The sequence below is a fragment of the Geotrypetes seraphini genome, chromosome 9 (assembly GCF_902459505.1).
Source record: "Geotrypetes seraphini chromosome 9, aGeoSer1.1, whole genome shotgun sequence".
Taxonomy (NCBI): Eukaryota; Metazoa; Chordata; class Amphibia; order Gymnophiona; family Dermophiidae; genus Geotrypetes; species Geotrypetes seraphini.
In genome coordinates this window covers 17398220-17422227 of record NC_047092.1, presented here as the reverse complement: position 1 = coordinate 17422227, position 24008 = coordinate 17398220, and the positions used below count along the sequence as shown (strand labels likewise).

At 42.9% G+C, this 24008-nt stretch overlaps 1 protein-coding gene across 1 annotated transcript in view; it reads right to left on the bottom strand.

Moving 5' to 3' along the window:
- Window positions 1-24008, bottom strand: part of SND1 (staphylococcal nuclease and tudor domain containing 1) — a 1352488-nt gene that overhangs the window by 1023375 nt on the left and 305105 nt on the right. Inside the window, exon 12 of the mRNA XM_033959404.1 lies at window positions 18362-18462. Coding sequence (XP_033815295.1) covers window positions 18362-18462 — 101 coding nt within the window. The remainder of the gene's footprint in view (window positions 1-18361; window positions 18463-24008) is intronic.

The window sequence follows — 24008 nt, the reverse complement described above, 5'->3', positions numbered from 1 at the left end:
AGAGTCGGACTCTAAGGGAATGGAAAGAGCCGCCGACATCTCCCTGAGGAATTTGGTGAAAGAGGACTGTTCGGGTTTTGAACCGGTATCAGCCACCGAGGGTTCCTCGTCTGTCGACGAAGCGTCTTCCTCGGTACCGGGCGGGGATTCTTCCCATAAGTCCGGGTCCCTGATGTCAGGGTGCGCACGGCGGGACGTCGGTGTGGAGGGCTCAGTATGGCGGGTCTTGGAGAGAGACTTGCCGGAGCGTACCGAGGCGGTACCGGGAGAGGAAGACCGGTGCGGTTCCGGGTACCGGGAAGGGTCGGTATCAGAGCGGGCCTGCACCGTAGGATGGGAACGGTATGGTTCAGCTGAGAGCACTGGCATGGAAGTGTTAAGCGGTACCGAGGGGGTCGACACCGATGGGATCGTGCGAGGCTCGGACCGGTCCGGTACCGGAAGGTGTGGGGCCAACATCGCCGGCAACAGGTGCTGGAGTTGCTGCTGCAGCTGCTCTTGCAATTGAGCTTGGAGTATGGCCGTGATGCGGTCGTCCAGGGGAGGCACCGGTACCGCTTTTTTCTTCTTCAGTACCATAGGTGCCACTCCACGTTCCGGCGATGAGGAGGCCGATGACGAGGCACTCACCGATATCGGAGCGGAGCGTTTGTGGGGTCGGCGCGGTGCCGGGAGGACCGGAGTCGCAGCCGTGGCAGGAGGGCGCTCAAGGGAAGTGGAAGGCTTCTTAGCCGGCTTACCTGGGGCCAGCGACCCTGAAGAAGGATCCGGTGGCATCGAAGTAGTCGGTGCCGACTTTTGAGGTGCCGCCGTCGTCGCGGCAGGTTCCATGGCAAATCCGGTACCGAAAAGAATATTTTGTTGGATCTGTCTATTTTTCAATGTGCGCTTTTTAAGAGTAGCACAGCGGGTGCAGGTGTCAGCCCGATGATCCGGACCCAAGCACTGCAGGCACCAATTGTGCGGGTCGGTGAGAGAGATCGGGCGTGCACACCGCTGGCACTTCTTAAAGCCCGGCTGAGGGGGCATGAAGGGAAACACGGCCTCCGCAAAATTGAAGACGGAGGCCTGTATGGTGGCAACAGGCCCCGCCAGGGCCGGCCTGAAAAAATAAAGAAAACCCGACAAGTTTTTTTGGTTTTTTTTTTTGAAAATAAAAAGAGAAGTAACCCGAAGGGAAAATAGAGAAAAAAAACGAAAAATTACGCGAGCGGGAAGGCAGAAACTGATTTTTCAAGGGCCGTTGAAAACACATGCGTCTTCTTCGCTCCGCGGAAACGAAGAAACTGGGGACCACGCACTCCTCCGTCGGGTGGGAAGGCAATCGCGCATGCGCGGTGCGGCCAACTAGAACTTTCTAGTTAAGTGTCCGTATCGGGGCTCCGTCGGTGACGTCACCCATGCGTTAAGAATATGCTGCCTGCTTGTCCTGGGATAACTTATTTGCCTACCCGAGGATCACTGGTTGTAAATATAGATCCTTTTTGGATAGAACATTCATGTTTCAAGCAAGTAAACAGCAGTCTTGGTTAGGCAATTACATCAATGGAGCCAGGTTGACTTATGGCGCTTTTAGGAAAGAAATTAAGACTGCATTATTCGACAGATTCATTTCCTAAATAGAAGTTTTACTAAATTTAATAATTTTATACTAACTATTCTTGAGAAATATTTTCTACTTTCACTGTTTGTATTTTGTAAATCGATGATTGTCCAGTTCTCTTCAGTGTAAACCACCTAGAAGTCATATGATTGTGGCGGTATAGAAGAATAAAGTTGTTTAAAAAAAAAAACATCTTTATTTTAATTTTTATCAATTTTTTAAAAAAGTTTTTCTCTATATAATAAATTGCTTAAATCTTCAGTGCAATAAATAATTCCTTACTGAAATCAATAATATAAAGCCTTAGGGCTAAAAATTCAGCTGCTCCATCTATTATATCCAGGTCAAGAGGAAAGGGTGTTAAGGAAAAGTCCTACTCACAAAAAATCTCTCTGTTGCAACTTTTAGATTCCATTTTGGGCACAAGTGCTATATACATATAAAAATCATTGTAAAGTTGTATCTTCAGACTTCTGTTCCTGTTTTGTATTTGTACAAGTAGGTTTGGGAAGGAAAGCATGTAGACTTGAAACACTGCCTTAAGAACATAAGAACATAAGCATCGCCTCTACTGAGTCAGACCACAGGCCAGCACAGACCACAGGTCCATCATGCCCAGCAGTCCGCTCCTGCGGCGGCCCCCCATGTCAAATGACCTGTAAGTCATCTATTACTCTAAAGCATTCTATATTGCATAGTACCCCTCTATTTGTACCCCTCAATCCCCTTTTCCTTCAGGAACTTGTCCAGTCCCATTTCGAAACCCACAATTGCACTTTGTTCTACCACTTCCTCTGGTGTCCACCACCCTCTGAGTGAAGAAGAACTTCCTGGCATTTGTTCTGAATCTGTCCCCCTTCAACTTTTCCGAGTGCCCTCTAGTTTTCGTTTCCCTGGCCAGTCTGAAGAATCTGTCCCTCTCTACTTTCTCTATACCCTTCATGATCTTGTAAGTTTCTATCATGTCCCCTCTAAGTCTCCGCTTTTCTAGGGAGAAGAGCCCCAGCTTCTCTAATCTCTCAGCATACAAAGGTGCGCTAGCGATTTTAGCGCATGCACCGGATTAGCACGCGCTAGCCGAAAAATTACCGCCTGCTTAAAAGGAGGCGGCAATGGCTAGCACGCGTGGCGATTTAGCGCGCGCTATTCCGCGCGTTAAGGCCCTAATGCACCTTTGTAAAAAGGGAGCCCTAAAATTTGCTCATGTAAATGGTTTTGAAAATTGCCCTTTGTCCCGATGATCACTACGTGAGCTGTCCCTATGACGAGCTTCGCAGACTACTCATTTTCAGTGAAAGCTTCGTCTCACCCTTGTTAATAGCACTGTGCAAGAGACATGCAAGCCCTAATCAATGCTCGCTGTACCGTTTATGAGACAGCTATTTTATTAGCTTTCAGAAGGTCCAGTAAAATACTGCTGCTTTAAACAAAGGACACCTCTGAGCAATAACCAAGGGGTCACTTATAGAATACCAGGTCTGGGCAATACCCTGGATTCCCACACAGTTTCAGAGCAGCAGTATTAACAGTTTTTATTCCTCACATCAATTTAGTTTGACAATTAAATTGCTACCAGTAGTGCTTTTGTTCTCAGCTTTATTTAGCTCCCAAGGAAATATCAGCATGCAGCATTTTTGAAAGCCCAGCCTTCTCAGCCACCCACATATAAGCAGATGAGAACCAACTGACCCATTATTCTGCCTAGTGTCACTGTCAGCTAAGGAGATATCCCAACTATCAACCATATAATCTTAACCAGCCGCAAGAGTCCCCTTTTTTAATCGGTTTTGTGGTGTTCCCCGTCCTTCAGGGAAGCCAAGCCTATGAGTTTTTGTACTTTCACACCATTTCTCTAATACAAACTTTCTCCAGCTGCTCTTACCACAATCCTCTCTGTCTTATATATGCTTAAATTCTGTCATGGTTTTGGTTATTATTTCCATTACTGTATTCCACTTTGATGCCAATAGTAACATCAAGTCGATAAATCACATCAGGCTCTGCTGGCAGGCTACTCTGGACATCTATCCCCTTCTCAATAAAGAAGTGCCTTCCAGTATTTCCTCTGTAAAAAGAGATTAGGTTCAAGTAGATAGGTGTGTCATTCTGGACAGATGGGTAATCTTCCCTTGCTCGCAAGCTGTGCAGAAAGAATCCATTCCAGCTTTTCAACACCTCCTTCTTCATGCTTTGCTGCTCTTTTCAGTTTGTACCAAAGCAGGTGATGACTCTTTATAGAAAACACATGTGAAGGAGGGGTACCAGCAAACTCCCCAAACTACAAATCTGTTCTGCTCTGAAAATATAACAAATATATTACACTTTTAAATTGAACAATTGAAACATTGAAATAATCATACCAATCAGAAACATTTGTGGAGCTCAAACAGTCCCCTAATATGTTATAGCAATAGATTATTCTTTATACCCTTAAGGTCTGACTGACATTCAAATTTTCCGTTTTGGACTCGAACTTTCAGATTGAGACTTTAGGCAGGTGCAGAAGATATTTGTCAGGGCAAGGCTCCAGAATGACACCTATCTACTAGAAAATATATTAGCAAGGTAAGAACCTAATCTCTTTTTCTAGTGCAATAGGTGTGTCAGTCTGGATAGATTGGATAGATGGGACATACAAAAGCAGTCCCAGAAATCTAGGGTGGGACCTCTGCGCTGGCTTGTAACATTGAGGACCCAAAGGAAGAGTCCTCCCTTGCCATCATATCCACTCTGTAAAACTTGGAAAATATAAGTAGAGTGGACCAGGTTGCTGCCCTGCAAATCTTCTCAGGGGAAATTGCCCAAGCTTCCGCCCATGAAGAAGCCACACTCCTAGTTAAATGCGCCTTCGCAGAGACTGTTGACCGTTTTCCACAGGCAATATCATGCTGATGAAATGACCCTGCAGATCCATCTGGAAATCGTGGCCTTAGACACCGGCATTGAGTCTGACTGGTGAGCTCAAAGAGATAGAGAGCCTGAATTAATCATATCATAAAGAGTCTTCTCACATCCACCTTTTTCAGAATCTGGTCCTTCTTGAATCCTGTGGACTGGAACACTGGCAATCTTACTTCTTGATTGACATGTAAAGCCAAAACAACCTTTGGCAAAAAGGATGGAATGGTACACACAGAAAATCCGGCCTCTGTGATCGTGAGGAAGGGCTCTCTGCACAAAAGTGCCTATAGCTCTCAGACTTCTTGCTGAGGTAGTGGCCAGGAGAAACCCATCGTGAGCCCAAGGCAAATTAAGGACGCTTCCTTAAGCGGCTCATATGGAGCCCAACCGAAACCTTGCAAAACTACATTAAGGTTCCATGAAGGAAATGGGTGTTTTACTGGCAGCCTGAGCCACAGTGCCTCCTTTAGGAATATGGCTATATCTGGATGAGACGCCAAGGAAACTTTATGCTCTCAAGTCCTAAAACAACAGAGTCCTGCCACTTTGGCTGCAGTTGGACCAGAGTGTCCAGACCCGAGCTTCCAGGCATGGATCTTCCACTTAAGAATCAGTCCACCTTCTTGTTTCTTGCTGTCACCATCAGATCAAACATTGGGTGACCCCAGCATTGAACAATGGCTTGGAAGGCTATGACAGACAGCATACATTCTCCTACATCCAGTGTCTATCTGCTGAGAAAATTGGCCTAGACATTGTCCACACCCATGACAAGTGCCACCAAAAGAGCCTGAAGATGACACTCTGCCCAATAAAACATAGAGCGGGCCTTCAGGCTCAGCTGCGCATTCTTGGTGTCTCTCTGGTGATTGACATATGCCCACTGCAGTAGCATTGTCTGAGAAGACTCAGACCACCTTGTCCCTCCAGACTCTTCCCCAGCATCTACAATGCACAGCAAATGGCTAGGCAGAATTCTATAAAGGGCGCCTAGTGGTTGATTGACAACCATGCGGGATGGTGACCACAAGTTAGTCGCTGCTAGATGCCATTTATAAGAACATAACAATTTGCTGTTGCTGGGTCAGACCAGTGGTCCATCGCACCCAGCAGTCCGCTCACACGGCGGTCCCCAGGTCAAAGACCAGTGCCCTAACCGAGACCAGCCCTACCTGCGTACGTTCTGGTTCAGCAGGAACATGTCTAACTCTGTCTTGAAACCCTGGAGGGTGTTTCCCCTAAAACAACCTCCAGAAGAGCATTCCAGTTTTCCACCACTCTCTGGATGAAGAACTTCCTTACGTTTGTACAGAATCTATCCCCTTTCAACTTCAGAGAGTGCTCTCTCCTTCTCTCTACCTTGGAGAGGGTGAACAACCTGTCTTTATCTACTATGTCTACTCCCTTCAGTATCTTGAATGTTTCTATCATGTCCCCTCTCAGTGTCCTCTTTTCAAGGGAGAAGAGGCCCAGCTTCTCTAATCTCTCACTATACGGCAACTCCACCAACCCCTTAATCAGGCCCTTTGTGAAAATCACTGAGCCAGAAAAGCACTGGGAACTCAACCTTAAGAGAATTATGTAAAATGAAAATGTCATGATCATCTGGGGCTTGATGAAAGAAAACCAGACATCACCGAAAAGGAGAAAGACACGAGACCAGCACCAATAATAGAGGTCTAAGGGCCAAGTAATTATTCTCTGCATTAAGTAGAGAATGACAAGATTTTCCTTTCAAATACCCGCCAAGGCAGTCCAAGATGAAGAAAACATGGCACAAAGACACATAAATATTCCACCTCAGGTGCCACTGTTGATTAAAAGGAATTTTCAAGCATACCTCGATCGGCTGCCTCTGCATGTTACTTCTTATGAACTCCTGAAGGATGCTGTCTCTGGTTCAATTAAGTATTTCCTAAATCAACTATGAGCATTAGCAGTAAATTGGAGAGATTGTGATCATACCCCATATACTCTGGTTTAGGAGTGAGGTTCCTTACTGTCATGGTATGTGCAAAACTACGATATATATTTGAATATAAACTGAGAATAGGGGGTTAATGGCCCCAAAATGGAAGTCTCGATTTATATTCAGATCAATGCTGATTCCCCCCCCCTCCCCCCACCCCAAACCTGTTGCAAGCCTGAGAATTCATGGCAGCTAATCAGCTAGGAAGGTTGCTCCTACTGCGATTCACCACTGGATCACCAGGGATACTAAAGGTATGCAGGGGAGGCGGGAGGGAGGTAAAAAATATTTTAGAATCAGCCAACAGTAAAAATTCTTAGAATCAGCTGAGACAGGAGGCAGGAGGGATCTCTCCTATCCCAGCCACTGTTGGACAACTAAGTCTCATGGCAGGCCGTATGGAGGCCTGCAAGTCATCGGGAGGGAGAAGGTACAGGGTGCAGAGCCTGGCAGAGCACTGAGGGAGGAGGAACAGGGTGCAGAGCAGGGCAAGGAAAGGCACTGCACTTGAATACTAAACACTCCCCCCACCCACCACCCACCCCCGGTTTATATTCGCTTCAACCTTTTTTCCTCCTTTTTTTTTTTTGGGGGGGGGGGAGTTTCCTCAATTTATATTTGAGTATATACATTTAGAGAAACTGATCCTACTGCAGCCTTTTGCTGCTGACTGGGTACTGAAAACCTAAAAAGGGATACTGAATCTTCATTCCTATTTAAAAAAAAAAAAAAAATCCAGATGCGAAGAAAAGCACACAGCTAATTCTGCAACCATAGGTATCATGTTTGGCACATGCGAGTAAGAATGCTTATTTATACAGGAACACAAAAATATATGCTGAAAGGGAGAACCAGCTCAGTGTGTGAACTGCTCAGCATAAGCTCTTCCTCATTCGTAAATCACCTCGGATGAAAAATTACCCAGATCCATGCAAAACCCTAATTGCTGTTGTAACCCAGTGATGAAGAGTCCTATAAAATCCTGTCTAAATACTGTAGAGCACCTACTCGAGAAAATTAAAACACTGAGGTTCCTAGAGCAAAGGAAATTTAAAAAAAACCCAAAAAACCTAGGATAGGTAGGCAGGATTTAGACTATAATCATAGTTCTCCCATACAGTTCGGCACTTCAGATACAAACATTTTTTTCCCAGATTTCTAAATTTCTTAGTATAGCCTTGGGCAACAACTCTTAACAGGGACTTATATAGTAACATAGTAGATGATGGCAGATAAAATACGAAGAAATACGACCACATTACAGAGGCATACCATGACTCACACTGGCTCCCAATACAAGCGACAGTACTCTTCAAATTCTACTGCCTACTATTTAAAGTCATAAACGGAGACAGCCCAGCCTACTGGAACAACTGACTAAATCAATCTACCTCAACCAGACACAGGAGAACCCATACACCATTCATGCACCCTCCAACTAAAAACGTCAAACGAAAAAAGCTGTACGACAACCTCCTAGCCACTCAAGCAGCAAAGCTGGACCACCAACTCTCCAATCTACTGATCTTGACCACGGACTACAAAACCTTACAAAAAAAAACAAAAACCTACTATTCAAAAAATACATAAAACCAAACTAACACAACTAGATCTACCTCAAGCATCACCTGTAATGCTCTCCGTTCCTTAGCAACTTAGAAAATACCCAGACCACTCCTTATGTACTTCTAAATGTCCTGACAATTCATATGTAATCCGCTTTAAACCGCAAGGCAATGGCGGAATAGAAATCACTAATGTAATGTAATAAAGACCCGAATGGTCCATCCAGTCTGCCCAATCTGATTCAATGTAAAAATTTGTTAGTTTTTTTTTTTTTTTTTTTTTTTTCTTAGCTATTTCTGGGCAAGAGTCCAAAGCTCAGCCCGATACTGTTCTTAGGTTCCAACTACTGAAATCTCCATCAAAACTCACTCCAGTCTATCTACACCAGGAATGTCAAAGTCCCTCCTTGTGGGCCGCAATCCGGTCGGGTTATCAGGATTTCCCCAATGAATATGCATGAGATCTATTTGCATGCACTGCTTTCATTGTATGCTAACAGATCTCATGCATGTTCATTGGGGGAATCCTGAAAACCCAACTGGATTGCGGCCCTCGAGGAGGGACTGACACCCCTGATCTACACCCTCCCAGCCATTGAAGCCCTCCCCAGCCCATCCTCTACCAAACGGCCATATACAGACAGACCGTGCAAGTCTGCGCAACACTGCTCTTAGTTCTTTCAATATTTACTTAAATTGCCAACCTACCTAATATAACCCTAAATGAAGCAAAGATTTCAAATCAACAGCATCTAAAACTTACTCCTGTCAAGGAACATTAAGCTATACAACTACTGCTACGTATCTCTATAGTGTTACCAGATACATACAGCACTGTACATTAAACAGGCAAGAGACAGTCCTTGCTCAAAAGAGCTTACAATCTAATTATGTCAAACAGGTCCATGCTGTTCAAGTAAGGTATTACAGAAGGCATAAGGCTGATAGGGTAGGCATATGCAGAGCTGTATAATCAATATGATCAAAGATTATTACCAGTTCATTAACCCTTTATTTGGCATTGTTGCTCGGAAGTTGTTTTATCCTCTTCAGGCAGATTAGCAATTAGTCTCATGCAAGTTGCGGACCTTATTAGATGTTTGCAAATTGGTACACTTTTCCCTCCATATTCGCGGTTTCGATTGTTCGCAGTTTTTAGCTTGCTGGCTCCTCCCCCCAAATGACATCAGCTTGCCCAGAGAAATCACCGATTCCAGGCGTTTGCAGAGAACATCGCTGATTCCCGGCACTTTCTTCACCGTGTTTTGCCTCTCCTTCAGGAACAGGCCAGGTCTCCCCGCCATGTTATTCGCGGTTTCACCCTATTCACAATGGTTTTCAACAGCAAAAAAAAAAAATATGAAAAAGTTATTTGCGGTTTTTCTCTATTCGCGGGTCTGTTAATCCCCTATCACAGCGAATACTGAGGGAGAAGTGTACTTATTTATGTAGATGACATGCAACTGACTTTTTTTGCTTTTTTTTTTTTTTTTAAATTAGGATGTTTATTCTCATCTTGAAAGAACGGCCACTTGGTCATTTATTTAGTCCATTTTTTAGCCTATCCTCTCAAAGGAACTCAGAACAGGTTACAAATTGGGTATTCAAGCATTTTGCCTATCTGTCCCAGCGGGCCCAGAGTCTTTTCTAATGTACAGTGGATTAAGCGACTTGCCCAAAATCACAAGGAGTAATCCGGGGTTTGAACCAACCACCTCTCTGCAACCACTGCTCCACACTCTCCTCACCAACACACTAAAGCAATCTCATAAAATGTCAATTTATGGTTTTATATTTTTATTTAATTTATTGGAATTTGCTAAACTGCTTTACCCGTTATAGAACTAAGCAGTTTACACACTAAATTAAAAAGGCAGATAGGAACTACAAAATATGTTGACTGGATAGCAGAAGCACTTACAGGCAGGTAAATTGAACGATTGGCTGGGTAACGCTATTATGCACTCCTCATCCTATCTTAGTTTTAGAAAATTAGTAAAAACGAAACTGTTCAACCGATTTGTAACCCAAGATTTATAGTTTATTCTCACTCCTATTCTGTATACATGTATCCGATGATTTCACATTGTGACTATTTATCTGATTGTCCAGCTCTTCTTATTGTAAACCACCTCGATCTATTATGGCTTTGGCGGTATATAAGAATAAAATTATTATTATTAATATATATGTGGTACACCAATTCCATTGAAGGAAACTTATCCTCTGAAATGAATAACTTGCTCTTTATGCTAGATCAACTGAGAGCTATCTACTCATTGACTGACAGGAAGGTGTTATGTTTCAAGTTTCAAGTTTATTAGGTGTTTATATACCGCCTATCAAGGTTATCTAAGTGGTTTTACAAACAGGTACTCAAGTATTCTCCCTATCTGTCCCGGTGGACTCACAATCTATCTAACATACCTGGAGCTATGGAGAACTGAGTGACTTGCCCAGGGTCACAAGGAGCAGCACAGGATTTGAACCCATAATCCCAGGGTGCCGAGGCTGTAGCGCCATCCACTCCTCCTCTTTTACTTAATTCTTTAGCTTTGTTATTGCTTAGACTACTGTAATTCTTTTTTACATGGTTTACTTCAAAACACAACTTCACAGGCCTCAGATTATTCAAAATGCCTCTATCAAATTGCTCTATGAAGCAAAGAAATACGATAGCAGCGCCCTATCTAAATAATATTGGCTTTGAATTATTTTCTGTATACCATTTAAGATCCTTATACTAGCTCATACGGTATTTTATACTGGTGCCTCGGCTTCTGACACGGAACAAAAGAAGAGCGGCAGACAGTAAGGCGATTCAAGTCAGGTTTATTCAAAATACTCTCAGGAACAGTGCCTGATGCGTTTCACCCAAAAGGGCTGCCTCAGGGGCATGAAACATCTGGAGTGAAGGGACAGTTATCACCAACAATTAACATCAGCTGGTGTGAAAGAAGCATTTTACTCCAAGTTATCATGGGTCTGGACCTGAGCAAGGACCGTCTATTCAATGTCAAATGTACAGCGCTGTGTATGCCTTTCAGCGCTATAGAAATGATAAGCAGTAGTTGTACTACACTTATCCCTCCGTATTCGCGGTTTCGCTTATTCGCGATTTTTCATCTTGTACGTGCACATTTAATTTTCCTTCCACCTCCCCTTTTGTTTGACAAGGCAGATTAGCACAAGGAAATTAACATAACTGGAAATTACAAAACAAGCAAGCCGAAGCCATTCTTCTGGTTTTGCCTGCTCTGCAGCTCTAGCAGTAACACAGGATTGACTTGCAGGGTGGGATTTGTAGCTCATGGGGAAATGGCCTGGCGGCACAGGGCAGAGACTATTGGGGGCGAGGAGAGCTCTAGGAACAGAAAAGGTGCTCGTCAGTGTTTGTGACGCAAGGTGGTCTCTGGGGTGGACTTCCCTTGCCCCTGGCTGTAGGCCGATGAGTGCCAGTGCAGAAGCCGGGGCCAGGATGAGCCGCACCGAGCTCCTGATCCTGCGCTGCCTCCTTTTCTTTGGGGACCAGAGGTTCGGGGAGCTCGGAGTTTGAGTGCTCACTTTCCTGGACAAGCTGGGGCAGTTTGCACGGTGAGCGATTCCTGATAGGGATGGTTTGGCTTCTCTGCGACCCTTCAGATATAGTTATTCGGGTTTCAATAGTAAAAACACCGGCTGTTACAAAAAAAACCGCAAACATATAAAAAGTTATTTGCTGTTTTTCCGTATTCGCAGCTATGTTCCGTCCGCATCCACCGCAAATACGGAGGGAGAAGTGTAGTAGCAGAGGCAGGATAAATTGAAACAAAGTCAAAAGCCCTTGGGAATGAGCCCAAGGTTGCTTTCTTCATGCAGACACCCAAGCCTACAGAAACTGTAGCTATGGTACCATGATACTTTAAGGTTTCCTTGGTCCCTCCTCTCTGCCTCCCCCATCATCTAACCAAATCATTAAAGCAATAATCTTAGACAATGCTTCCTTCTGGAAAAGGGACTTAAGTGCACACAAAAATCAGTCAATAGGTGTCACTCTAAGGACAAGACTGGGACTCCCATCCAGGGGTTTTATATGCTGCTTCCATGGTGCCCTAAACCCCGGTAGCCAAAGCAGCAGGAGATGAATCCAATAACTGAGCCTGCTTGCCTTGCACCACCTTGCACCATTCCCACTTTCCCCAGGTTTTCATTTCTACTAAAAATCACTAAGGGCGCTAGTGTTTTTAGTGAATGCACCGGATTAGCGCGCGTGCACGCTAGCTGAAAAACTACCATCTGCTTAAAAGGAGGCGGTAGTGCCTAACGCGCGCTATTCCATACGTTAAGGCCCTAACGCACCTTTGTAAAAGGAGCCCTAAATCTCCTTGAGCATCAGTTAGAAACGGGGGTCTAAAAATAAAGATTTATAATCAGTTTGACAGCGGGCATACTGCAAGCACCGAGACCACACGACTGAAATAGGGATCCTATCTATAATTTCTACCTGCGCGACACGATCACACACATCTTGATAAACACAAAAAAGCACAAGTCACCCTTCAGTTATTTTATTGGCCCTCTATTTTCATTTAATTACCAGCCAAATCATCCATCGACAATTCATAAGCATTTCTTACTTTTATTCAAACATCGAAACAGTGCCTCATGCTAAGCTTTATCAGAGAGCAATTTACCGCTCGGAAAGCTAAATGCAGGAGGCAGCACTTAGAAAACGGCCTCGAAACAGAAAAAAAGGGTAAAATCTCAACATGATGAATAGACACTAACAACACACCAGGCTCCCTCTGACTAAAGATTGCCTTGCAGTGACAAGTGTCTCTGATACTTAAACTTTATCTGATGAGCTGACATGTTATCTGGATGGAACACTTCACAAGGGTAATGTTCAATGCATCCTTGGTACAAGCCTGCAGTAAAAATAGCTGACTACAGATACTCTGGACTTTTTCTAAGCCACATAATGCTACATGGGAACTCGGCTTACCCTTCGTGTTAAATGTGAACCTGACCTTGCCATTTTTTTCCTCCTGTCCCCCTAACCCAGGGGTAGGCAATTCCAGTCCTCGAGAGCCGGAGCCAGGTCAGGTTTTCAGGATATCCAACAAGATGCAAGTCTATCTCATGCATATTCATTGTGGATATCCTGAAAACCTGACCTGGCTGCGGCTCTCGGGGACTGGAATTGCTTACCCCTGCCCTAACCCAATTATATTAACACAGGAATACTCTCAATTCACTTTATTGGTATAAAAATGTCATCATATCTTCTGGTGGTGAGTAAGGTATCTCACCAGTTAAAGATTTTTAAAAGGTATGACAAGCTCTCCATGGAGAAACTATCTTCCATTATCACCAACAAAAACTAATGCTCTATCAATGCTTTCCATCTAACTTGCCAGTGCTTAATGTTGCTTCTTGTTTTCGATCTGTATACTTTGGAGGAAAGGCGGGAGGGGGGGAGATATGATAGTCGATTAAATACCTACGTAATATAAATGTGCATGAGTCAAGTCTCTTTCATTTGAAAGGAAACTCTGCATTGAGAGGGCATAGGATGAAGTTAAGAGGTGATGGGCTCTGGAGTAATCTGAGGAAATACTTTTTTACGAAAAGGGTGGTAAATGCATGGAACAGTCTCCTGGAAGATGGGGTGGAAACGGAGACACTGACTGTGTTTGAATTCAAGAGGGCCTGGGATAGGCACGTGGGATCTCTCAGAGAGAGAAAGAGATAATGGTTACTGCGGATGGGCAGCATTTGGATCTGCCATCATGTTACAATGTTTCTATAATATAAAGTTCTATGATATCACAATGCAGGTGTAAAGAGCCTTAGCCTATAGGAAGAGCAGATGCAAACGTTAAGAGCCTTAGCCAATAGGGAGAGGAGGAGATAGTGGATGTTGCAGATGGGCAGACTAGATGGGCCATTTGGCCTTTATCTGCCATCATGTTTCTATGTTTCTATCTCTACGCCTAATGATCTCCTGGAAAATCCCACACCACTGCTCTTCCAGCAGAGGCATTTTCAGTGTGTGAGGGGGGGGGGGAGGTCACACATATAAAAAGAACTTTTCACCAAAGACTTCACTTGGGCCTTCAGCAACAACAAATTATCCATCTCCATCCCCAAAATCTTAAATGAACATTCAAGTATAAATTTCTCTGATCCTATGTTAAAAACTATAGAATAACCAGGGGTGTTCCGTGGGGCCATTCCATAAAAATTTGATTCTGACGATTCAATTTAAGCCAGTGAAATGATATCCATTTTTCAATTAAAGTTACATATCCTACAATTTTTTTCCAATGATGTAGTCCAAGCCTCGGCCATGGGAAGCAGCGCTGTAATAGCTGCATAAATTTAAAAAAAAATTAACCCAAAAGGTGTGTAAAGTAAAACCCAGTAAGCAAAACAAGACATTGAATAAAGAGGTAGCCTGCCGATGATGAAAAAAAAACCTCTTGCTTTAACACTAACTATAAAAAAAAGAAATCCAGACACCCAATTTAGAACTTTACTTTGAATTCCTATTTTGTTTATAGCTGTATGATAGATTAAGGGGTTTCCCCTCCCCCATGCAATTATAATACCCCCGAGCAGCAGGGGACGCTAATCAGAAAGAGAATGGGCTACATGTCCCAGAATACCCTGAAATTTGGGGCTCAGTACTTTTTTTTTTTGCTTGAAAATTTATTGAAGATTTTCAAAAATACAGAAATAAAAAATAAACAAAACAGGTCAACAATAAATAACAAGAATTCCAGAAATATATATAAAAGAAAAAAATGTGTATATATATAACAATAATATTGTCATTGGATTCTTGTGTCTGAAGATAAATCAGAATGTAATTGGAATATTAATTGGAAAATGGACCAGACATCTGTCCAAAATCGTTTTAATGAGGAACTGAGTCACAAGGATGGAACTCGCAGAAGAGAGGTATTTCTAGAGAGGTCCCCAAGGGTAAAAGAGGAACTCTCAAGTTTTCCCTAGTCATGGGCAGAAGCAGGTCTTGGGAAAACAGACTCACACCTGTAGCAACTGGTTGTGGTAAGCCATGTCTATATTCTTTGGTTGCTGTGGGGCAAACAAAATGTTTTTGTTTCTATGAAAGGGATTCACAGTCATAAGCGCGCGAGACAAACGCGTGTCGACATTTGAGAGTGGACAATTAAGTGCAAGACTTCAGACTTCAGTTTACTTACTAGTGTTGGCGCTGCCATTGGGGGTTGTTTGGGGGGGTTGCAACCCCCCCCTCCTCCATTATACAGAAAACTTAACTTTTCCCCTAAAATTAGGTAAAAAGTTAAGTTTTCTGTATAATGTGGGCCCCCCCCAACACGGCAGCGCGAACACTATTAAGTAAAGTGGGGAGATTCCCTCCCACACACACCCCCCGACAGAGTCCATTAAAATAAGCTTTTAGAGCGGCGCGCTGAAGTCTTGCACTCAATTGTCCGCTCTCAAATATCAGCGTGCGTTTTGTCTCACGCGCTTTTGTTCCGTCACCATGAGGTTCACAGTCATAAGTGCGTGAGACAAATGCGCGCAGCCATTTGAGAGCGGACAATTGAGCGCAAGACTTCAGCACGCCGCTCTAAAAGCTTATTTTAAAGGGCTCCTTGTGCTCCAATTGTCTGCTCTCAAATGTCGGCGTGCATTTGTCTCGTCACCATGAAAGGTGTGCGTACTAATTGCTCCTACCAAGCCAGGCTAGTCTCCCAAAGGCTGCTAATAAAAGATTGTGGTCTACAAGATCACCGATGAAAACAAAAACTGTGAATACAGATGTTCTGGAGATAATTTATTAAACAGCCATACTGGATCAGACCTATGGTCCATCTAGCCCAGTATCCTGTTTTCAAAAGTAGCCAATCCAAGTCACAAATACCTGACAGAAACCAAAATAGTAGCAACATTTTAAATTGCGAAGCAAGAAAAAAAAATGTAAGCAGAGTGTATGCTATTCTTCTGATTGGGCTAAGCTTTTCCCCACAAAGAATGAGAAAAAAGGCTTGGTAATTCAGGGCTTACAGAAGCAGTTTGGTTTGGAAAACATCCCCTGGTCACCAGCAATTCATCAGATAGGATATATAGTCAAATAGAACATAAAGATTCCCATCCCAGCACTCTTAATCATTCCTCTTTAAGCTCATAACTAACCAAGTTAAAAAAAAAAAAAATCTAGTTGCATAGCAAGATACTTTTCCAGCTGACTAGGTGATTTTATTGACCTGTCTCACTGACCACCAGTGAAAGAATGTATGATGTAAAAGCGAGTCCTACATGTTGCCTATATGAGTTTTCTCCAATTTACAGTCCCAAACTATACTTACAAGGTAGAAATCCCTTTACAAATTAAGCAGCTACCAATTTAATACACAAACGTGCTGTTCACCGCCATTGCCTGGATTTCCTTTCTTCTCATAATATTCTTGACCCACTTCAATCAGGCTTTCGCCCTCTCCACGCTAAAGTCTCTTAACGACCTGCTCCTGGCCAAATCCAATGGACTCTACTCTATCCTCATTCTTCTCGATCTGTCTGCTGCCTTCGACAATGGTGATCACCACCTCCCTCTTCAACATGTTGTCCTCGCTGGGATTCCAGGGTTCTGCTACTGGTTTTCTTCCTATCTCTCTCATCGTAACTTCAGCGTAGGATCTTCCTCCACTGCCATCCCACTCTCTATATGCGTACCCCACGGCTCTGTCCTGGGCCCTCTCCTCTTTTCCATATATACCCGCTCTCTTGGTACACTGATCTCCTCTCATGGTTTTCAATATCACCTCTATGCTGATGACTCCCAGATCTACCTCTCCACACCAGGAGTTCAGGTCCAAATTTCAGCCTGCCTGTCCTGCATTGCCCCTTGGATGTCTCACCACCATCTCAAACTGAATATGGCTAAAACTTAACTCCTTTATCTTTCCACCTAAAAACACCTTCCCCCCTTTCGCCGTTCTCCATTTCTGTGGATAACACTATCCTCCTCCCTGTCTCGTCAGCTCACCATCTTGGGGTGATCTCTCTCTCCTTCTCTGCTCAGGTCCAACACACCGCCAAATCTTGTCACTTCCTCCTCTATAATATTACCAGAATCTGTCAACTTCTCTATGAACACACTATCAAAACCCTTGTCCATGTTCTCATCACCTCACGCTTAGACTGCTGCAATGTACTTCTCTCAGGCCTCCCCGCGCACCCATCTCTCACCTCTTTAATCCGTTCAAAATTCTGCTGCACGACTCATTCCTTGAGAGTTGCTGTTTTCACATAACCCCTCTCAAGTCACTTCATTGGCTCCCCGTCCATTTCCGAATACAGTTTAAACTCCTCTTGCTCACTTACAAGTGCATTCACTCTGAAGCCCCCAATATCTCTCTTCACTTATCTCCCCCAATGCTCCTCCCCGTGATCTCCGTTCATCGGGCAAGCCCTTCTTATCTGTACCCTTCTCTTCCACTGCCAACTCCAGACCCTGTCCCTTCTTTCTTGCAGCACCCCTTGAACAGGCTGCCTGAACCAATATGTCAGGCTCCATCTCTAGCAGCGTTCAAATCCAAGCTGAAAGCCCACTTTTTTAAATCAGTTCTCAACTCCTAACTCCCACTGACTGCTGTCAGATACCTAGACCCACTGTATCATTTCCTCTACCATAATCTCCCCAACCCTGAAATGTGCTGCCTAAATTAAATTGTAATCTCTTCTGAGCAGGGACTGTCTATTGTATGTTAACATGTACAGCGCAGCGTACGCCTTTTCCGCGCTATAGAAATAATAAATAGTAGCAGTAGTAAAATGAACTTCTTCAGAGGCATCATTGGATGCCATCATCTAAAGGTTTCACAACAGCTTCCCCACCACCAGATTTAAAAGAAACTAATTTAGCCTGGTTTAAAACAGCTTTGATGATCTTACTTCTTGTATGATTTTGACTTAGTTTACATACTGCACACTGCTAAACTGCCTTGTTGCATCTTTTGTTTGAAAGCTGCTTCAAGTTATTTAATAAACTTTATTAATGCTTATTCGTTTGTTCTGCTCAATTATTATCCCAATGCCTTGTCTTACCAATCTTGTCCCATGTCCTAACTTCACTGGCCCCCTTCTGTTGCCTATTTTAAAAAGCTTCACTGTAAAAGGCTAACATTCATGTGTCATATCTATGTCAGACGAACGTTCTACCATTTGCTTTATTTAAATGAGTCAGTGTGTGTTTTATTGTGCACTACATAGAATCGTTATAATCAATTTTGCCATTTACAGATGAGTTTCTCTCCATATAAAATCAGATCTTTCTTATCAGATACTCACATTCCTCCAATGCTGACAGTGGCACAGGTGCGTTCGGAGAATGAAGGGACAGTCTCTGTGGCAGCACTCGCTGGCCTGATGTAATCCACAGTGACATTAACCTGAAATGAGAAACACACAACTTAGATTTCTGCAAAGCACGAGGCACTGTAATGGGAAAAAATAAATAGCATAGCACAGATTAAAGGAAGTTCTGCTATCTACTCAAATATGTTTCCTGACATAAAAAATAAGTTAGTTTATCCAGTCCTTCCAACACATGATTAAGGCAGAATGCTAAATCAAAACCCTTCGCGTGAACTGAAGTGTCTCCCAAGAGATGCACAAGCACAGCTTTCCAAACACCAACACTGCAACTACTACACGACAACGCAAATCTGTTTCTCATTGCTACTGGGAGATGAAAATTTAATTTATATTCTCATATACCACTAATACAAAGTGAATCCCTGTTCAAAGATGTGTATAAAATGAGAAAAACTAGACTTTCTGTGTCTGGCCCAGGTTTTATTTACCCCTGCCAGACTAATGAATTGCAATTTTAATATGCTGTTTTTGTATTACTTATGTAAACACAGACTTCAGTTGCTCTAAAATACAGCCGCACATTTGATCTAAGTCACATTAACTCCTATTCTCAAAGACATGCACTGGTTCCCTATCATGACATGGATCTCCTTCAAATTACTTTACCTCGTATTTAAAGCATTTTAGTTGCCTCAGCCAGGATACATCTGATATTCACTAGAATATGCAGGTCCCTCAATTTCGGAACACTTTGCCTACAATAATTTCTGGTTTATTAGGATCCACAGGAGAAATAAAGAACCAAAAACCCCATGGAAAACACAATCCAAAAAGTAGAGTGGAACAGCATGCACTAACTGGGAAAATGTTCAGAGAATCAAGTCACATCAATGGAGGGATTCATCCAAATAATAACAACAACTTTATTTTTCTATACCGCCAACATCCAAAATGTTCTAGGCGGTTCATGGAATAAAGAGGACTGGACATTCCAGTGATGATACAAAGCACACAGAAAAGCAGTACAATATTTCAATAGTGAAAAATAAGAAACTGACAGAGTCAATCAAGTAACTAATTTTTTGAATAAATAGGTCTTATCCAATTTTCTAAAGGTGCAATAAGATGCAGATTGTTGAATCAGGTTGTCTAACCATACTTGAGCTTTACCTGCTTGATAAGCCAAAGATCAATCAAAATATTTTTTATAAATTCTTTACACATATACTCTCAGCTAAAATTACATGTACTGGCCCTGCTGGATTTGGTTGACATGAGACACTGGTTGTATAAACTTATAAATAATACTATCTTCTCGCTTATTAACAGTGATACATACAACTAGTCTGTTTCATGTTTAATTTATCTTTTGTATATTTGCATATTTATAATTATTTGTATACTTTGTGTATTTATTTTGAAAAATAACGATTTAAATTAAAAAGAAAAAAAATTTTATAACAGCAATTTTGGGGATTAGGAAAAATAAATAAACCAGTACGCCAACTGGGCCTAGTCGAACGGTACCATTCAAAATGAGCGAGGAGATATAGCGGAGCTAATCCCTACAACATCTAATAGCAGAAACAAACAAATTCGATGTGAAATAACTTCACCCGACACAGTCCATGTTTTGGCTCAGAGTCTACCTCAGGGAGTACATACAATGTTGAGTAGGTTATGGGTCTTAGAATCTAAAAATAAATCTCTGGCTCAATGAATCAGTGAAAGAGAGCTTAAACAGTATTTGTTCCTGCAAAATGTGGGAAAATCGTGGACATGAACAACAGGGCAATCAAATAGTGACGTCTCCAAGATTATTAGGATACCTTACATTTCGCAAGATATTGACAACCTGGCTTTCTTTACATTATATTAGTGACTTCTGTTCCACCAATACCTTGCAGTTCTGGGCGGATTACAAAAGAAGATAACTCGACATTTCCAGGAAAATTACAAATTAGGATGCTATTTACATGGTTGAGACTTTACTGGGAAATTTACAAGTGTGGGGATAGTCATGGAGATGTGTTACGATTTCTTGATACATTTTTTGAACAACAAGGTTTTGATTTCTTTTCAAAATGATTTGTGGTCGGTCGTTGTTGTCAGCATGTTGGAGAGGTAGTGATCAAGTTTCGCTGCTTGCGTTGCTAGTAGGTTGTCGTACATCTTCTTGCACTGTGTACCTTTGATTGGGAGGTGGGTAAATGGGGTCCGAGTTCTCCTTTGTCTGGCTGATTCGTTCCGATTTAGGCGATTGATAAGTTAAGTGGGAGCAGTGCCGTTCTTTCCCCTCAGTGTTTCATATTACCGATCACTAAATTAAATTCTAGCAGTGTTTATTATTAAATGGAGGTCTTTTCTCATCAGTTTTATAGGGTTGTTTTTATAAGGCTGTTGTGATTTTTGTTTGTTTGTTTTAACAAGTTATAATTAATTTTCACAATGGCAAGTACAGTACAAAACAATACAACCAATACACCAGATAGCCAAATCCCCACCCCAAAACAAACAGTCATACTGGTACTCTTCAGTATAACTCAACCCCAAATTTCCCCCCTCCCTCTCCCCCTCCCAAACTCACCACCCTCCTCACACACCTCTTCCATCCCAACAAACCAGCCCCAGAAACCAGAAGGATAACATGTGTGTTCGGCAAACAAAATACTCAACTGAAAAGTAAAAGGGGAAACTGCGACGGGCTCAATAACCACGTCACGTAAGGATCCCAAACCTTTAAAAAGGGGGAAGGTAGTGATGCATTAATGCTGTCAATTAAGACATACAAAATATAAAATCTACTTTCCCCAAAAAGTGTTGCCTAGTGGGCAGGTGCACCTGCTTCCACTTCACAGCCAACAGTAATCTGCCAACTGTAAACACATGAAAAGCCAGGGTCTGGCCCCGAACGTGTCAGCGCCCCCTATGGGGCATATGCAACAAAGCACAACCCATATATTTACAAACTGGCTTGTGGATGATTTCTGAAAGAACATCAAAAACCATAGCCCAGTAGGGAATCACTTCCGGACAATCCCACTAAATGTGCAGAAACGTACCCCATTGCCCACACTGCCTCCAACACAAATCAGTCGTCTGCGGGAAGATACGGTGCCGACGGACAGGGGTAAGATACCACTGGTAGAACATATTATATCCATTTTCCACCAGGGAACTAGCAATAGAGGTGCGCAGCAAATGTTTGAACAAAGTGGTCCACCATCGGGAAGCATAAGTCTGGCCCAATAAAGTCTCTGTTCTGATTATTGTAAAGCTTAGTTGTAAGCTTTTCATTATACACCGCTCTTAAACCTTGTGTATTGAGCGGTATATAAAGTACTAATGAAAGTTACACTGGCTCCCGACTTTCTGAAAACAGGGTGAAATTCAAGATCATGCTGTTGATACACAAAATCATTCATAAGAACATAAGAATAGCCTTACTGGGTCAGACCAATGGTCCATCAAGCCCAGTAGCCTGTTCTCACGGTGGCCAATCCAGGTCACTAGTACCTGGCAAAAATCCAAACAGTAGCAACATTCCAGGAGTAAGCAAGATTCCAGAACCCAAAAAAGTAGCAACATTCCATGCAGAATCCCCCAAAGAGTAGCAACATTCCATGCTACCGATCCAGGGCAAGCAGTGGCTTCCCCCATGGTTGCTGAGCCTGTTGCTACAGGTGCCTCTACTTCACGTGTAATGAGTGGCTCTCAGTGCTTGGGTTCTAACTGTAGGTGGCGCCAAAGAACCCAGTGAAGCACAGCAGAGACAGAGTGAAAAATCCAAAGTGGATTCCCTCCGCAGTACGTGGCTACAGGGACACTACCCATCTGTCTCGAATGTCTCACCTATCTACTGGAAAAAAGTTTACTAGGATAAGTAATCTTTTTATTTCCTTCTTTTTTCCCATTTATTAATGAACCAAAAATACAGGCAGTATTGTAACAATTCAATCCTGTTTTTCAGTAACAGACTTACCCTCTGCCAATGGCAGTGCCATCATATACATCCTTTTTATATATCCTTTTTACATCCTCTACCCCTCAAAGTAGACTGGCCTCTGGGCTTACTGAGGTTCCTTACACTTCAACTATGACTTCCAATAACAAAATCAAAGGTGTTTAGTCATATGAAAGGAAAAAGGAACTCGGAAACATGCTCAGAAACTGATGGAATACTAAAAGATTCAAATCTGAGACTTATCAGTTACAGATTTCAATCATTGATCCTGGAGCGCCTCAAGTGCAGGAAATCACTAGCGGTACATTCCAACCGCCTCTTCCTGCACTAAGTTGGGCCTTATCCAATCAGGAGCTGCTTTGACACGCAGCTCCTGATTGGATAAGGCCAGACTTAGTGCAGGAAGAGGCGGTCGGAGCATACCGCGAGTGATTTCCTGCACTCGCGGCACTCCGGCTGCCCTCTTCAGGCTCCCCCATGAAAAACCGTTTTTGCGGTTTTTCGAGATTCGCAGGGGTTCCTGGAATGGAACCCCCACGAATATCGGGGGAGTAATGTAATAATTTTTAATTTCAAAAATGATTGTATTCAAACACTACTTGTACATTCATCAAATCCTTGTGTGTAGTGAATGAAGTTTTTTGGAAATTGTGAAATATTTCAGGAATATAATCAGATGCACATTGAATATTAGATAATAACAGCTGACTTAAGAGTGAAGAGCCACCAAACTTATCTCAAAATCATTTTATCAGTCCAATCTCGATGGTGCCCATTTCGCCAAACATGAATCGGCTTCTTCCAGGGATACACACAGGACTGTAAAGAACATGATTGGTTCAAAAGGATTGCATAGATTGAAACTTCTCTGCAGGAATGCAGAAGCCAGTTGAACAATACAACAAATGTGTCGTCTTGCATGGTAAATATATGGAAGAGTGATATAGTCAATTGCTCACAGTTACCTCTATTAAAGCCGTTAAATGTATTTTGCCTTTACTTTTTGATTTACCCTTGTAGTTTAAAAGATTTGGAATGGCTTTTGTAGCATCACAGTTGTTTATACAAGACAATTACAGTGACATGTTGGTCCCATCTGCATTACTTTATACAAGAAAAAGGAAGTGAATTAGAGGGATTATTGTGGATTGCAGATGTGGTAATTGTTAAATCTTTGAAGTAATCTTATAATTAAAGACATTTAAGAATCCAAGTTCACAATGTGAATATTGTTGAGTGATCTTTTTCAAACTGCAAAAGTATCAATCTAATATAATAAAGCCCTAAGCACGCATGCGCACTCCCACCTGCGTGCTCCCATTTTCCGTGCACTGTAGGGACCCGCAGGTAGGAGAGCGCATGCGTGCGGCAGTGCGGAGCCTGTCAGCCGCCGCGGCTCTTGCTGTCTGAAGGATAAAGCCAAGAAGCACAACGGACTTTAATTCCTGCCTCCCAGGCTTCTCCTCCTGCTCCGGCTGGGCCCGTGTAAAAAAAAACAAACACACCCCAGAGCTCGCTTCGGGTCCGGCAAGGGCTGCGGGTCCTGAAACCTTCCGCTTCAAGCAGCATCTGCAGCACTCTACACAAGCTGCTTCGGGGCCTTCTACTGCCCTGATTTGCTGGGCAGTAGAAGGCCCCGAAGCAGCAGTGTGTAGA